The sequence below is a fragment of the Molossus molossus genome, unplaced genomic scaffold (genome assembly GCF_014108415.1).
Source record: "Molossus molossus isolate mMolMol1 unplaced genomic scaffold, mMolMol1.p scaffold_m16_p_19, whole genome shotgun sequence".
NCBI classification, from domain to species: Eukaryota; Metazoa; Chordata; class Mammalia; order Chiroptera; family Molossidae; genus Molossus; species Molossus molossus.
This window is the reverse complement of record NW_023425354.1, coordinates 2,679,078-2,696,172: the sequence shown is the minus strand read 5'-3', so window position 1 is coordinate 2,696,172 and position 17,095 is coordinate 2,679,078. Positions and strand designations below refer to the sequence as shown.

At 55.8% G+C, this 17,095-nt stretch overlaps 1 protein-coding gene across 2 annotated transcripts in view; it reads right to left on the bottom strand.

Annotated features, from left to right (window-relative positions):
• Positions 1–7,356: 7,356 nt before the first annotated feature.
• TIMP2 (TIMP metallopeptidase inhibitor 2) overlaps positions 7,357–17,095 on the bottom strand; it is a 43,149-nt gene continuing 33,410 nt past the window's right edge. For both annotated transcript variants that reach the window (XM_036268029.1, XM_036268030.1), the window contains exons 4-5: positions 11,872–11,996; positions 7,357–9,975 (exon numbers count right to left, since the gene is read on the bottom strand). In XM_036268029.1, the coding sequence (XP_036123922.1) occupies positions 9,778–9,975; positions 11,872–11,996 (323 nt within the window). In that variant the 3' untranslated portion in view covers positions 7,357–9,777. The remainder of the gene's footprint in view (positions 9,976–11,871; positions 11,997–17,095) is intronic.

The following is a 17,095-nucleotide window of genomic DNA, read 5'->3' as shown; positions in this document are numbered from 1 at the left end:
CTTGGCCGGACGCGCAGCCTTCCCCCGGCCCACGCGCCGCCCAATCTCGGCCCCAACCTACCCGGCCCTCGGCCGGCCCGCTGCAGCCCGCGGCGCTGGCGTCTGCTCGGCCGGGCCCCGCACACTCACCATCCGGGCCCTCGGCGCTCCACACACGTGTCACCACGACACTTAAAGGCGCCGCGGCTCGCTGCCCGCGCTGCGCAACACAGAAAGGCCTGGACTGCTTTAAGAGGAGGGGCCGGTTTCGGCCCCACCCCCTGGACCCTCCCACAGGCCCTTGACGCACCAGAGCGTCACCTGCCCATCCCGCGGCCCCGCCAGCGTACGCAATGACGCAAGCACGCAGAGCGGAGGTGCCCCGCCCCCTTGGCCGGCGCTCGGCGAGTTCCCGCAGAGCACGTGAGGCGCCTACTTCCGGGTCTGGCGCAAGGGGCGCGGGCGTCGTGCGCAGCTGGGGCCGTGTGCTGGCCGCGCCTCGTTGTCACCTGCAATGTGGCCGTGATGCGTCTCGCCCTGGAGCCTTCAGGGACCAGGACACAGGCTGGCGCGACCCAGGCTGCCGGCCCAGGAGGGGCGGGTTGGGGGTGGGGAGAGAGCCCTGCACCGTTCCTGGCCGCTCTCCTCCAGGAGCGTCATCCCGCGCCGACTCCGTTCGTCCCTGGTTGAATGTTTGCAAATATGCACGGATTTTGAAATATATACACACATATATATTTTGATCCTTTTCACTTGAAGCAGCTTCTGTGGCCTGGGTCGGTGGCGAGAGCGGCTCCTGGCCTGACCTCCGGCGGTGGTCTCGCAGGAGCCAGGGGTCTGCTGAGTCTTTTCAGGCCCCTCGCCCGTCCTCCCGGTGGGGAACGGGGATGGAGATGCAGGTGTAAGTGGAACCAAGGTCACCGTGTGGTTCACACGGGGGTCTTGTTTTTTTGAAAAAGCAAACGAGCAGAAACAAAACCTTAGGAGCCCATTTTCCTATCTGGTCATCCTCGACCAGGCTTCAGAGTGAGATTTGCCCCGGTGCGAGTCTGCTGTGCCCGAAGAGTGGTTCATACAAAGACAGTTCTCCCTGTTCCAGGCCTGATGCAATACACGTGGGTGATGTCGTGTGGGGCAGGTGCCGGCAAGAGGGGGAGGTGGGCAGCTGGCAGGGGAGTGAGGAGACTTGGGTTTTACTCCAACTCTGTCCTAATTAGGTTTTGGGGGGCATTTCTTCTAACTAACCGGGGGCCTGAGTTTCCCCTCTGAACTAAAGATGCATCCAGCATCCCTTGAATTCCTCCAATGACAAAACCAGTGGCATTTACTTCCGTTGCTGAGCTCATACGTGCCAAATACCGAGCTCACCACTTCACCAACATTGATTTAATTCTCACGGCAGCCCTACAAAAAGATATGGTTCCCGTTTTACAGATGGAAAAACTTGAGTGCCCAGGGTCCTACCAAGCAAGCGGTGGTGACGAAGGGCTTAAACCCAGGTATCTGTTAGGCTACAAGTTCACACCTTTAGTTCAGGCTCTGGGGTAACCCAGAAATTCTTATGAGATGACAAAGAAATAGCTTGAAAGGCCTGCACGCTGCTTGAGAATGTAATCTGAGACCTACATGCTGGGAGGAGCCTTGGGCCACCCACTCTGGTCCTGCTCCCCCTTCACCTTCCTTCCTAGGGGCCTTGAGTGAAATTTTCTGGAGGTATGTTCACTTGGGCCCACATAAAAGTCCTTCCCAAGGTACTCAGTCTCAGAGGTCACCTGGAAAATGTAAATTGAGATACATTTCAAAGTCTAGAACAGCTAAAATAAAAAGACTGGATGTTGGAGAGAAGGCAGAGCATAGAGTCTTTGTGGGACTGCAGAGAAGGTAAAATGAAGCAACCGTTTTGGGGCAACTAATTTAAATGGTAACAGGAGCACTTGCCTTGTGAGCACTTATTGCTGTCACCACTGGGGCCTTTTCAGCTCTTTCCGGGCTGCCTTGGGAACTGGTGTCCACGGGGTTCGGCCACCTGGGGACACAGGCCGGACTGGAAGGTGGAGGAAAGGAGAAGCAGGGCCCTTCCTTCCTCTCTGCTTTGGGTGGAATTTCTGGCGGTGGCTCCAGCCTCCCGGTGTGTCCTCTCCCTGGGTGCCCTGGGGCAGCCTCCCGCCTCTGCCCCGCCACCCAGAGATGCTGGAGCTTCCTGTGTGCTTAGTTGGCTTCTCGGGGAGTTTCTTCTGTTAAGCAAAAATTCGAACTGCTAGAGCTGAAAGTCTTGAGAGAGATTTTATCGAGCCAAAAATGCGAGCCAGAAAGGTTGGTCTTGGGGCACGCAGTCCAAACCACCAGCAGCATGGCTAGGGAGAAAGGCACATGCCCAGCGTCTTGGAGCTTGTGCGGGGGTTTTTATTGGTGGAATGGGAGGAGGGAGAAAGCTGTGAGCTGGCTGAAAGACCGTACTTCAGCGGTAGGTAAAGGTAGGCAGAGGGGAGGAGAAGGCGAAGAGGAGCCAGTTCCAGCACAGCCGTGGGACCGAGGACGGTCCCTCCTGTGGACTGGCTGTGGGCCCGTGGAAAGCCCCACGTAAGCACGCACAGGCTCCCGGAGCCCCACGGCGCCTGGCTGAGCCTGCCGAAACCCACCTGGAAGTGAATTCGAAGCCCGACAGAGGGAATGTGAGCGGTCCTGCGTCAGCTGCCTGCAGCGGCTCACAGACCGACAGTCTCTTCTCTCCCCTGCGGCTGTAATTCAGTTTAGCAAATCTCAAAATGCACTCCTTGTCGCTTTTTCCAGGATGTAACCGACCCCCGAATTCACCCTGCGTGTTTTGAAAAGCTGTGGTGTTCCCGGTTGGACCTGGACTAATACAGACAGAAACCCCAACATTCACCTGCCTGGCCAGCATTTTGGGCTCCTCTCTCTCCCACACCCCTCAAGTAAATCATCAGTTCATACATTTTGCTCATTTTGCCTCTCAAATATTCCTGCCTGCTTTTCTCCCCTCACCCCCCGCCACTCCCTGCCCCGAGTCCTTCAGTGGAGTAAACCCAAGCGCCCCCAAGACCCCAATCAGGCTGTCTCTGCCCCAGGCTCGAGCTGGTCCTCGGCCAAAAATGTCCTTTCCCACACACCCTTCAACCACCACCTCTGGCATCACCTCCTCGAAGAAGTCTTCCTGGATTCCCTCCATCCCTGCTGTTAGGTTGGTATTGCCTTGGGCTGGTCTGCACATTCCACTTACACATTCAATAGGCATGTTCTCTGGACTTCTCCCTCTGCCGCTGTGACTTCGGAGCCAGCACTGCCTCTCATTCGTCTGCCTGCGAGTGTCCAGCAAGTGTCCCTGCTGGTCAGAGACAGCAGACCCGCGAGGGCAAGCTGCTTCCACCAGAGCCGCCTCGGTGGAGGCTGGTGGTCCTCAGAGGAGCCGAGGGAGCAGGGCAGGGGCGTGTGCTACTGAAGGGGTGGACCCAGAGTCCGCCTCTGCCTGGTTTTTTTTTGTGTGTGTGTTTTTTTAAATCCTCATCCGAGGACATTTTTTCCACTCTTTATTCAGATAGAGTGGGAGGGGGAGAGAGAGAGAGAGAGAGAGAAACATCGATGTGAAAGGGACACATTGAGTGGCCGCCACCCGCACGACCCAAGCAGAGCCGGGGACAAACTGCAACCGAGGTACATGCCCTTAGTGGGAACTGAACCCGGGTCTCTCGGGACCGCAGGCCGACGCTCTAACCGCTGAGCCAAACCGGCCAGGGCTCTGCCTGGTTTTAAATGCCAGCTCCAGGGCTTCCTGGCTGGGTGACCAGGTAACTGACCTCCCACACCTTAGTGTCCTTACCTATCAGGTGGGGAAGAGGAGAGAACCGATGTCTCCGAGCTAGCAAGTGTTCCTTGAGATAACTATGTAAAACCTTTAGCCGAAGTCCCTGCGTGGAGTCGACATTAGCTATGACTGGAACTACTAGACGTATTGGGCTGATTTCCTGAGCAGTTGCCGTGGGAGTTTGGGAGCGGAGTCTCCGGAGCTGGGGGACAGATCATGAAGGCAAATGGACAGGACGTGTGTGTGAAAAAGAGTTACCCAGGCAGACGCGAGACTGCTCTCCTTGGGAAGCCTGCTTACCAGGTTGGTGTCGGGGAACCTAGACCTCGGGAGGGTTCCCCCTTCCCGGCTCACGTGGCTCAGTGTTTGTTGATGCTGAACACCTGCTTTCCTTGTGGGAGTCTGGCGTGGGTCACGTGCCGGGCAGAGGGTGCCTGCATGACCAGCACCCCACCAGGACCCTGGGGCCAAGACGCTCACCAGCTCCCTTGGCTGGAATCTTACTCCCGGTCCTCCCCCAACTCCAGCTCCGCTTGAAGGGGCAAAGCAAGACACGATTGGCCTAAAAGTAAAACATTTGGCTTTATTTGGGGGTAGTGCAAACAGATCTACCTCTGTACCCCATCTTGGATCCCATCCTCAAATCCACCCAACACTCACCTTCTCTATCTGACCCCCACCCGACACCCCACACCATGCTGCAGACTCAAGTTGGATCTGTCTCATGTTTGTTTCATTTAGTTGGACAGAAAAATGTCTCTGTTGTTTCAGCATGAAAATGTGCAGAATTAGCTCATGCTTCTGAACATCTTTTTTGCCCACAAGCAATGTGGTTCAAAATCTGCTATTACAGCGCAATGATTTCCCCAAATCCCAGCACCGCCTTTCACTGCGAGCTTCACAGGCCCCTGTGTGTGGCGAGGTGTGCTGTGGGCCCGCTCAGAGCTCGAACCCCAGGCTGGAGGCAGGCCTGGTCGTGAACTTCAGAGCTGTAATGCAAAACCTACGGTAACAGCAAAACCGCCCAAAATAAAACGGACTCTAGCAGAGTATGTGTCTGAAGGTCTACTGTTTTGATTTGATTTAAAAAAAAAATTTTTTTTTCCTTTATTGATTTTAGAGAAAGAGAAAGTGAGCGGGAGAGAGAGATGGAAACATCGATGAGAGAGAACATCAACTGGCCGCCTCCTGCATGCCCCCTACTGGGGATTTGGCCCACAACCTGGGCATGTGTCCTGACCGGGAATTGAACCGGTGACCTCTTGGTGCAGGGTCGACGCTCAGCCACTGAGCCACACCAGCTGAACTGATTTTTTTTTTTTAAGTCAGGTCAGGTAAACATGTCCATTGGTGACGAGGAAGGAAAAGACGGTGCCACCCAGCTTCTGAAGGGTTTCAACCAGTCCTGGCGGCTCCCCCCACCGCCCCCCGGTGTCCGCTGGGTGTTCTGACCAGAGAGCCCGGCCGTCCTCGGCTGTCCCACCCACTGATCTTCCACAGCAAGGGCGAAGCGGAGGGGGAAGAATAGTGTCTGCTAGAATCTCTGGCAATCTGGTCACCCCATACGTGGGTCTCCACACTATTTCCAAACTTCCTGCAAAGATCAGAGAACTTGGGTCACTGTGGAAACCGGAGCGCCGGTGCGTGGCCTCCCTGCCGGCTCTCGTCCTCCTGTCTGCTCGAAAGTTCCCTTCACGAGAAGTGTTTTTAAAGAGGCTGTTCGACTTGAGTGCACGGAATCAGTAAACCGGTAGCAACGGTCTGGCGTGCTGCTCGCCGAGACCCCAGATCGGTGCAGGTGCGGCGGACACTGGGGCCGGTGAGTCACTGGGATGACAAAGTTTGAGTCTCGTTTTGCCAGATGCCGCTATGAACCCCTTTCCCACACGTGTCACCGTGCAGAAAACCCAGCGGAGTGTCTGGGCACTCGGTGGCATGAGATGCACAGCTGAATGCGTGACGCAGGCGGGGTGCACGCGTGGACCCACTGACCCGTTACCTGCAGGAAGGCCCCGCTAAGTGTGTCCTTGCGGGTCAGGCCGACACGCACAGGCTGGGAAACAACCCTGGGTTTCCCCGGATAACGATTCCACCCGCGGGCTGCGGGTGGGCAGCGGCTCCTATATAGCACTCAAGAATTTCCGCGTGGTGACTTGAAGTAATGTGACACTTGGCTCAAGTTTAAATTATGATGGGGCTACTGTTGCACAAGAGGGAGGGAGAAGGAGGGAGGGGAGACCTGCAGAACAGGAGGCTCTGGGGGGCAGCTGCGGTGTATGCACCTTATGGGGACCCCGAGTCAAACCAATAAACCGTAACACTGGCCAGTGTTCGAGGATGGTCATGGGTTCTAATTAATTTTTAAGGTGTGATAAAAGTATTCGGAGAATATCTCTAAAACAGTTCTTAATTGACCTGGCTGGTCTGGCTCAGGGGTTAGAGTGTCGGCCCACAGACCAAAGAGTCTCAGGTTTGATTCCGGTCAAGGGCACGTACCTCGGTTGTGGTTCGGTCACCAGCCCTGGTCAGGGTAGAGCGGGAGGCAGCCAGTCAATGTGTCCCTCTCACATCTATGTCTCTCCCCCCTCCCACACTATCCAAAAAATCAATGGAAAAATATCCTCAAGTGAGGATTAAAAAAAAAATAAAAGTCCTTAATTTTTAGAGAGATGTACCGAAACATTGAGAGGTGAACCTGTGTGATGTCTAGAACAGTGGGTGTGGGCGAGAGGGAAGACAGGGTGTGGGAGTGTGGGGGGGGGTTGCGGGCTCTGCTCGTGTGTGTGTGTGTGTGTGTGTGTGTGAACAGAACACCTATGCTCCTATCGTTTGCCAATGTAAGAAAATCCTGCCCCAGCGGCTGCCTGTCTCTGCTGCACCCCAGGCTGGCTGTCTCTGCTGCGCCCCGGGCTGGCTGCAGAGCACCCTGGGCTGGCTGTCTCTGCTGCACCCCGGGCTGGCTGTCTCTGCTGCACCCCGGGCTGGCTGTCTCTGCTGCGGCCCGGGCTGGCTGTCTCTGCTGCGCCCCGGGCTGGCTGTCTCTGCTGCACCCCAGGCTGGCTGTCTCTGCTGCGCCCCGGGCTGGCTGCAGAGCACCCTGGGCTGGCTGTCTCTGCTGCACCCCGGGCTGGCTGTCTCTGCTGCGCCCCGGGCTGGCTGTCTCTGCTGCGGCCCGGGCTGGCTGTCTCTGCTGCGCCCCGGGCTGGCTGTCTCTGCTGCGCCCCGGGCTGGCTGTCTCTGCTGCGCCCCGGGCTGGCTGCAGAGCGCCCCGGGCTGTTCTCTAGGTGACGAAGCACTTCCCTGCCCCCGTGGCAGAGGCTCCTTCGCAGGTGTTTGCCACCCTTGTTCAGCTAGAAAAGCAGCCACACAGAGGCAGGCAAGTTCTCTTTGATAATATTGTTTATTGTCCATTGACCAAGCGATCACTCAAGAACGATACAAAGCATCGGAGACATGCGCAGTCTGCCTGTCAACTTTCAACGGCTCTGGTGTGTTCCCAGCACAGGAAGGTCTCAGACTTCATATTCCAGCAATAACACATTGCCCCACAATTAGAAAAAAAAAAAAAAAATCCAACAAAAACAAACAAAACCAACAAAGCTTTAAATTATGGCAGCAAGTCTGATATTTCTTCTTGCGTATCAAGCAAAGATTTGAAAATCACTACAATGTAAACTTTTAAATAGTTCGAGTCGCCTGCATGAAGACAAGAGAGGGAAGAGCAGTGCTTAGAATATAACATAAATTAACAATGCCGATGGGAGCCTTCTTAAACCGTATGCAAACTGCAGTTATTGACCGTGAAGGTGTTTGCGTGGCTCTCTCTTGGATGCCACTGGGCACGTCCTCGTGGTTTTTTTTTCCTGTTAGGCATGGCTAACAGAACGTGTGTGGATTAAATATAAAGGCCATGCTTTACCAACAGACTCAGATCCTTTACACTTTGTAACAGTTTGAACCAGAGAAAAGATGGGAGGCGGAAACAGTAACCATACTCAAAGAACAAGGATGAGCGCGGAAGGAACCACCGCCCCTGGCCACGGCTAGGACAGGCCACGCTTTCCACTCTGGGTCAAATGCTTCCACGATGCAGAAACCTCTAAAAAAAAAAGTGCAAGTCTAACACCTACCAAGGGTAATAAAAAACACAGCACAGGAGTGATTACAACTGATGTCAGAAACAAACCAGAACACTGAAAAGTCTGCAGAAACAGGAGTAAATGTTACATATGATAACACCATACAGGAAGCGGACGGGGAGGGGTGTTATATTGATCGGAGGGTCTGGTGTTCTTGTATATACTGAAATTACATGGACTGGTCCATTACGACACCTCAGACTTTATCACTGTACAGCATGAAAGCGCCCTTGGGCGGGGCTGGTTCTGGATGTTCCGCTCTGCCCTGGAAAGGGAAGTCATCAAAGTCTATGCTGACCAGGTCCCGGGGGGGCATGGGGGCTGCATGCCACTTGGGGGTCAGGGGTCTTACAGGTGCTTTGAGATCACCGCAGAATAGAGCAGGCTTGGAAGTCGGTGACTTTGGAAACATTTTGCAGGACCACGCACAGGCCGGGAGACCTCCGTGTCGCGGTGTGTGTGCGTGTGCACGTGTGCTTATATGCATGTGTTTACATAATGTGCATGAAACAAATAGGGTTAAAAGGGAGACTATATTTGTTCTTATTGAGAAATGTCTGCCTGTGTTAACCCCCATTCTGCCGGCATCAGAAAACCACTTTTGGAGAACAAATAGGATCATTAGTGCCCCAAGAATGAGATTTGGAGACATCTTCATAATGTAAGAACTATCACCAGAGGTGGGTACACCTGCAGCTTGGGTGAACATACACCATCAGAGAATTCATCTTTAGAAAAATGAGATGTCGCTGAAAGCCGGCAACAGTGTCCTGGAGGCCCAGAGAGAATCAGTTTCTCCAAAGCCACCTGCCACCAAAATGCGTCCCTCCCTAGGTAAGGCTTCATAAGACACTTAGTTAACTCCCCCCGCAGAAATCCAGGCACAGCACAGGCACTGTCAGTCTTGGGGGAGGGAGGATATTACTAAACCTTCGCAGGACGGGACCCAACTTTTGCTGTCCCCAGACCGTGCACACAGCGCACACAGCTAGCTCATGCCACTCGCCACACGCGACGTCCTGCAAAGCCAATCCGTGCAACCCTGTCTAGATGCTGATGCCAGGATGAGGAGTGTGAGGGACTTCAGAAGCCCAAGAATGAGCCACAAGGGCAGCCAAGTGTCCCCCCAGTGTCTGTCCTCAGGGCAGAGTGTCTCACGTTCCCTAAGGGCTGGGGGATGTGTGTGCGGGGGAATCAGGGACTTGGTGGAGGCTGAAGCCGGTACTGCCCCATCGCCACGGCCCTGGAGCGGGGCTCCCACTGGGGCTCTGTGGGTCAGTAAGAGCGATGAGGCTCCTTCAGAACAAGCTGCTCCTGGAATCTGGGAGTCAGTGGTCAGCTCAGGGGAGCCAGTGGGGGGAGGGTCTGACACCCAGGGCCGAGGGGTGGAAGCTGCAGGAAACGAGGGACATGCTCCTGTCAAGATGAAGGGACCTGGTAGGCCTGCTACACAGTCTTGCAACGACCCTCAAGTTTCTGCAAAATGCACATTTCCAGGCTCTGCCCTGACCAGGCCAGGGGGTGCCCCTAGGTGATGCCCCTCAGCGTTTGTGACAGTGCCAAGGCTGGGCCTGGGAGGGAGGCCCGAGTCCTACCCCTGCCGGCAGCCCAGGGTCGAGTCAGATGCACGGACCCAGGCTGGCGGGTGTGGGACCGACCTCTCCCTCCAGAACTGCAGCCACGTTTAAAGGGAAGGCGGGGCGGGGAGGAGAAAGACACTAATTTAGACCCACTCGGATGACTGTTTTATTCATGCTATTTCCAGGAAGGGATGTCAGAGCTGGACCAGTCTACACTCTTGGAGGCTTCTCCGTCGGCCAAGGGGTGCTGTCGGCCTGCTTACGGGTCCTCGATGTCGAGAAACTCCTGCTTGGGGGGCGCCGCTCCACGGTACCACGCGCAGGAGCCGTCATTTCTCTTGATGCAGGCGAAGAACTTGGCCTGGTGCCCGTTGATGCTCTTCTCCGTGACCCAGTCCATCCACAGGCACTCGTCCACGGAGGAGATGTAGCAGGGGATCATGGGGCAGCGCGTGATCTAGAGAGAGGGGCACGAGGAGGACTCAGCTGGGGACCGGGGCAGCTCGGGAGCGACTCCGGAGCCCAGCAACGCGACGGGGCAGAAGCGGCCAGGGGAGCTGGGGCCGCAGCCTTTCCTGAATGCCAGGCTCTACAAACAGCAGCAGGTGGCCCACCCGAGGGGAGAGGGGGCTGGGGGAGCCTTGTGCACCCCCTCTACACCCCCAGCCACTGCAGGTGCGCCTCTGCATTGGACCATCCGGTCTACCTTCTCTGGGCACAGCAAAGTGTCTGTACCGCAGCCCTTCCCTCCTGGCAGGAGGAGAGTAACAATGACAACAAAGGGTCTGCCATCTCCTGAAGAGACACGGGAATTGAATATGAAGGGCGTGTGTTGCCCGGCAGCTTTGGCTCAGCGGTCAGAGCTGCACAGACCAGGGGCGGAGGGTGAAAGGGAGCGTCTCGCTCCGGAGCAGCCCGGCTCAGAGGGGACCAGCACACAGCATTTGGGCGGAAGAAGCTGAGTCTCCAGGAGGGGGAAACCTTCACCGCCAAGGAAAGAAAAAAAAGAAACTTTTTTGGGAGGTTAATCCTCACCCAAAGATATTTTTCTTTCTTTTTATTAATTTATTTTTGTTACAGATGTTTCTTCTTCCGCCCCTCCAGACACCCTCCTCCCCATCCTGCCCTTTACCCTCCCAGCATGGTTGTCTATGTCCGTTGGTTACGCATACATGCATATAAGTTCTGTGGTTCGTCTCATCCATCACCCCCACCCCCGTCCCCCTCCTCTGAGGTTTGTCAGTCTGAACCGAATTCCAAAAATATTTTTCCATTGATTTTTATTTTATTAATTTTTTTTGGTTTTTTTTTTTTTTTGGTACGTGCCCCTAGTGGGAACCGAACCCAGGACTCTCTAGTCCGCAGGCCGACGCTCCAACCGCTGAGCCAAACTGGCCAGGGCGTTTCCACTGATTTTTAGATAGAGCGGAAGGGAGGGCGAGAGAGAGAAACATCGATGTGAAAGAGACACATGGATTGGTTGCCTCCGCATGAGCCCGATGGGGGCCAGGGATCGCACCTGCAACCCAGGTACATGCCTTTGACTGGAAATGGAACCCGAGACCCCTCGGTCCGCAGGCCAATGCTCTAACCACTGAGCCAAACCGGCCAGGGCCGGAGGAACCTGTTTGCGATTCTGTCTTGGGCACCGAGGAGTTGGGAGCTGTGGGTCAGAATCCTCATTTCGAATGAACTGAGGGCCGGGGCTGGTGATGACCTACAAGGACTGGCAGGAGGGCCGCACCCAGCGCCAACTACCACCGGCCACGCCCGCCAGCCACACAGGCTCACGCCTGGCCCAGCACCTTCTGGGCTGATGCTCACCAGGGTGACACGGAGGGGCGCCTGGTCCCCAGCAGGGAGTCCGGTGATAGGCCGGCCAGAGGGAGGGTGACGACAGGACCCAGGCGTGGGGCCATGCGGGACACTCTCCCTGTGCTCAGCACAACCTCGGGCGGCTTTGTAACGAGGGGCCTGGGGTGTCTGGCGTTCTCGACACACAAGCTCACATTTACAAGGACCCATGCGAGGAAAGGACTGAGGTGGGTAAACAGGGAACACCTGGGGCCCTTCCACAGAGCACGGCCTTCACACCTGTACCTGTGCAGAAGCTGCTCGGAGGACCACGTCCTCCCCACGAACTCCTCCTAGAAACTACGGGCCACACGGCCAAACACCCTCGGCAGGAGCACGTCTCCGGACTGCCCGGACCAGGGCCCAAAGGCTCTGCCCACGCCAGACAGCTCGCCCATGGGAGGCCACACAGGCTGTGCTAAGTCAGGACCCTGGACACCGAGAGGCCCAGGAAAGCCGGGGACCAAACTCCGGCGTCCACCTGGAGGCGGTGGCTTACCTTGCACTCACAGCCCATCTGGTACCTGTGGTTCAGGCTCTTCTTCTGGGTGGTGCTCAGGGTGTCCCAGGGCACGATGAAGTCACAGAGGGTGACGTGCATCTTGCCGTTCCCCTCGGCCTTTCCTGAGGAGACAAGGGACCACCGAGGTCAGCTCGGGCACGTGGAAGTTCAGTTCTACCGATACCACGCGTTACGGGCTGAGTCGTGTTCCCCAAATCCACAGAACGAAGCCCCGACCCCCAGCACCTCAGGATGTGAGTGTATTTGCAGAGATCGTCTTTAAAGAGGTGATTTAGTTAAAATGAGGTCACACGGGTGGGCTCGGATCCAACCTGACTGGTGTCCTTATGAGATCAGGACACAGACACACACAGAGGGACGGCCCTGGGAAGTCACAGGGAGGGGACGCCGTTTACACGCCAGCAGGAGGCCTCGGGGGCAAACGACCCTGCCCACACCTGGACCTGGGACCTCCGGCCTCCAGGACTGAGGAAGTACACGTCTGTTGTTTAAGCCTCGCCATCTGGGGTACATGTCACAGTAGCCGAGGGGACTGCCGCACCCGGGAGTCTTCACTGATGTCCGAGAATGCGAGGCCCGCTGTGGGCAGCTGAAGAGCTGCAGCAACCAGTAAAAACAAACCTCTGCGACGTGCCTTACACACGGCTGACATTCTGACCTAAGCCCTCCCGACAGGGTTTTACGCACACGCACTGACATGAACGATCACGTTGTAGGTGAGATTAGACTGTTCCCCGTTTCACTTGTCAGCAAATGTTTATTCACGAGCTCACTCTCCATTTGCCGTTGAACGGGGGCTCCCGGGCTTTCGCATCCTGGACAGGAAACCCCCGGGGCGCGATGCAATTGGAAGTCTGCTCCGAAGTCCCTTCCTGGGGCGCGGAGGCGCTGGTCCCCGCTGGTCCCCGTGCCCCCAGCTCCTGGCTCAGCTCCCTCGCTGCCTCTGCCGAAGGGCTCGCGCCGCTGGGGCGCTGGCTCGAGCCCAGCAGGAAAAAAAGACGCACGAATGATAGAACCTAATGAGGGCTACGGAGGCCATTTAAAACCTCATCCCTCCTGCTAGGATGGCACCTTGTCAGGAGACACAGAAACACCCAGCAATGATCTGGAGCCTGGCAGAGGGTGCTGGGCAGACAGGAGCCTCGGGCCCCGGAGTTCTGCGTGAGGAAACCTGTGAACCCAGCTCAGTGACCGCAGGCACATCGATCCACGGACAGAAACGCACTCGGTGAGGCCGTCACGTGGCTTGACGGCGGCATCCGCACCACGCAGAAATGAACTCACCACGGGACGTTCGGATCGGCTGGCATGAGGCTGGGAGTGGGCACGAGGGGCATCCCGTGCTGGGCAGGCTGCGGGCAGCCCTCTCTTGGCTGTTGCCTCTGTTGTTTTTGGTTTTTTTTTAATCCTCACCCGAGGACATTTTTCCATTTTTTGTTCAGATAGAATGGGAGAGAGAGTGAGGAAGAGAGAGAGAGAAACATCGACGTGAAAGGGACACATCAAGTGGTTGCCACCCGCATAACCCAACCAGGGCTGGGGACAAACTGCAACCGAGGTATGTTCCCTTAGTGGGAACCGAACCCGGGTCTCTCTGGACTGCAGGCCGATGCTCTAATCACTGAGCAAAACCGGCCAGGGCAACTGTTGCCTCTGTTTTTACTACTCCTTAGCTTTGGGGCTGTTTTTCCTTCTATCTGTCGGGACTTGTATGACATTCCAGAGGAAGAGATGTATCAAGCTGCAGGGTTAGCTGCTACAGTATTTATCCTGAGTCCTACTAACTGACAAAAAGCAGTGTTTGGGTGGCCTTCAACGCTTCAAGGAGAGGTATTTGACTTTTTTCTAGACCTGCGGCCATTTCCTGCGAGTTCAGAGTATCTAAGGAAGGAGCATAGCCGGCAGACGGCAAGAACCTCGCTTCCATATCCTGGTTTCTTCCGGCATCGTTACCCTGCGGTGGACGGCAGCCCCTCCGTGCCCAGCCTGCTCATTCATACGCACAGGGTGAGCGCCATTCTGGCTCCGCTCAACAGCTCCTAGAGAATGGCTACATATCCTTGACTGGCATCAATATCCGCTTTCTTTGTTCCTTTTTAAAAAAATGGGGGTTTTTTTGAGAGAGAGAGGAAGGGAGAGAGAGATAGAAACATCAATCTGCTGCCTCCTGTACATCCCTTACTGGGGATCAAGCCTGCAACCCAGGTATGGGCCCTGACTGGGAATCGAACCGGGATCTCTCAGTCCATGGGGCGATGCTCAGCCACTGAGCCACACTGACCGGGCGTTGTCTTTCTTCTGCATCTTGGTCTCTACCCACACCATAAGCGTAAAGGTGAAGGTTGTGTCTCAACCCTTTCTTAGCCACAGCTCCTTGCCCATAGTAACTGCTCAATAAAAGTTTACCGATGGCCCTGGCCGGTTTGGCTCAGCGGTCAGAGTGTCGGCCTGCGGTCCAGAGAGACCCGGGTTCAATTCCCGCTAAGGGCATGTACCACAGTTGCAGTTTGTCCCCGGCCCCGGTTGGGTCATGTGGGAGGCGACCACTCGATGTGTCCCTTTCACATCGATGTTTCCTGATGGCCCTGGCCGGTTAGCTCCAGAGGTTGGAGTGTAAGACCACAAACCAAAGAGTCACGGGTTCGATTCCGGTCAAGGGCACGTACCTCGGTTGTGGTTTGGTCCTCGGCCCTGGTCGGGGTCGTGCGGGAGGCAACCAGTCGATGTGTCTCTCTCGCATCAATGTTTCTCTCTTTCCTTCCCCTTCCCACTCTATCGGAAGATAAATGAAAAAGTGATAAATGGAAAAGTGTCCTCAGGTGAGGATTAAAAAAATTTTTTTAAAATATAAATAAGTTTACTGATGATGACGTGGGTATTTGTTCTAACAATCTGCTTCATTATCTGTCTTTTTTTTTTATCAGTCTCCCCTCTTCACCTTCCCACCACCAATTCAAGCTTCCGCAGAAGGCAGGCAAAGGCAGGATGAGGCTAAGAAATGCAAACTGTATCTTTTTAACGGCCTGGTTGCTGGGCCAGCTCCAGCTTTGGAGGCGGTGCATAGATGGAGTAGCATCTCCGAACGTTAAAAGAAGACCCCTTCCGGAAGAGATCTTCAGTCGTCCTCGGGTATGCATGACTCGAGCATCTGTTACAACGTTCTACTTCTGTCTGCCTCAGAGAAAAGCAAAGTCTTTCTTGGATACAGAAAAACAGGAATTAATTAAAACCTGGAACTGAGGGTTGTATGTTTATCTTTCCTATTGGCGGAGAAGAACATTATAGGGCCGATTCCGTATGAGTTCTTGAACACGAGTGCCCAACTCGACATGCGGAGGTGAGTCATCAGCCTCCAAGGAGGGGCGCTGCCTCGGGCCATGAGGTCACTCCAGGGCCACAGCCAGCGCCGGCGGAGGGCCTCCCTGCACCCCGTGATCTCTGGCTGGTCTGTCCTGACTCCACGAGAGAATTTATTTATTTTTTTATTATTATTCTTTTTTAATCCTCACCCGAGGATATTTTTCCATCAGATGGAGTGGGGGGGAGGAAAGGAGGAACGGAGGATGAGAGGAAGAGAAAAACATCACTGTGAGAGAGACACATCGATTGGTTGCCTCCCACACAACTAGGGACGACCCGCAACCGAGGTACATGCCCTTGGCCGGAATCGAACCAGGGATTCCTCAGTCTGCGGGCCGACGCTCTAACCGCTGAGCCAGACCGGCCAGGGCCAGGAGAGGATTCAGAATCTGTGTTTTCGACGGTCAACGCCAGGTTTCATCCGGAGCTGTCATCGAGCCCAGGGAAGAGGTCGGACTGGACAGGTTCCTCTGCAGGCAGCGAGTCCCCAGCATTAGCAGTGCCTCCATGACCAGCCAGGAAACCGACCACAAAGAGCCACAGAATATGAAAATGATGCCTTTTGTAAGGGAGGTGACAGACCCTGGCATGGGCACCGCCCTCCCGATCGTGTCTGGACCCAGAGCAGGGAAGGCTCTCAGTCCTGGCTGCACACCAGACTTTCCTGGGGAGCTCTGAGAATGCGGATGCCCTGGGCCCCAGCCACAGAGAGGCTGGAATTGGTCCAAGGTGCGGCCTGAGCATCCGGATCCTTGCACACCCCACCCTGTGGATCTCTAACGAGCAGCACAGGTGGAGGGCCTCTGGGTTAGGTGTGGGGCAGGGAGCCCTCTACACCTGGATGAATGGACAAAGTAGCAGGGGGATAGCCCCAGGAGCCAGGACGACCAGGGTCTGAATTCTAGCTGCACCGCAGCCGGCAGCGTGACCCAGGTATGCTGAGAAATGTCGACCGCCTGGCTCTCCTGGGAGGACACGCTCCAGGGGGTAGCACCTGCCAGTTTCCATAGTGTACGCACTTCCGCCCGGGCTGATTCTGAGCCACCACCGACATCAAGCGAAATTTAACGCTGGTGCGTGAAAATGAGGTCAGCACACACTGCATGCTTGGGGCACACTGCTCCACCTCCCTAGTCCTCGGTTTTCCCCACCTGTGAAATGGGGATAGTAACAGCACCTTCATCGTCAAGGGTTGTGAGAATTAAATAGACTCAGCATGAAGAACATTTGGAGAGCGTCTGTCCGTGCCAGGAAAAGGGGACCCCGACTTCCAGTAACAGGGAGGTGTGAAGCCTGTCGCAGAGGGCTTACCACTAGGAGCCCACGGTGACGGGAACCCAGCCCTCCCTCTTGGTACGAATTGCTTCCACAGCTCTGCAGTTTGCCCAGACAGCCCCTAGAGGGCGGTGTGCGGAGCCTGAGCAGGACCCAGGCTCTCGCGTCAGCGTGTGGGTCCCCCTGGACCAGCACAGAAAGAGACCCTGAAGCCCAGAAGGCGCTGACTTGCTACGGCAACAAGTCCCCTGCACCACAAGAGGTTCTGTCTCCTCTCCAGATCGTACTTTTCCGATCATTAAAGTAATAGATGGCATCATCTGCAAAACTGCGCTGACACAGGAAAGTAGAAAAAGGGGGACACGGGCGATGATGAGAAGCGGGCCGCCTTCCTGCCGTGTTCCGGGTACTGGCGCGGCCCTCCTAGCCCTGCAGATGCCCGCGCCTGCACCGTGGGCGCCAGCGCCCTCTGCCTTTGCGGCGGGGTCAGGGTGTCCGATCTCTGCACCCTGGGTGTTTTGCCACCGCACCCCTCTCCACTGGGTGTCGTTTTTCTTATAAAAAT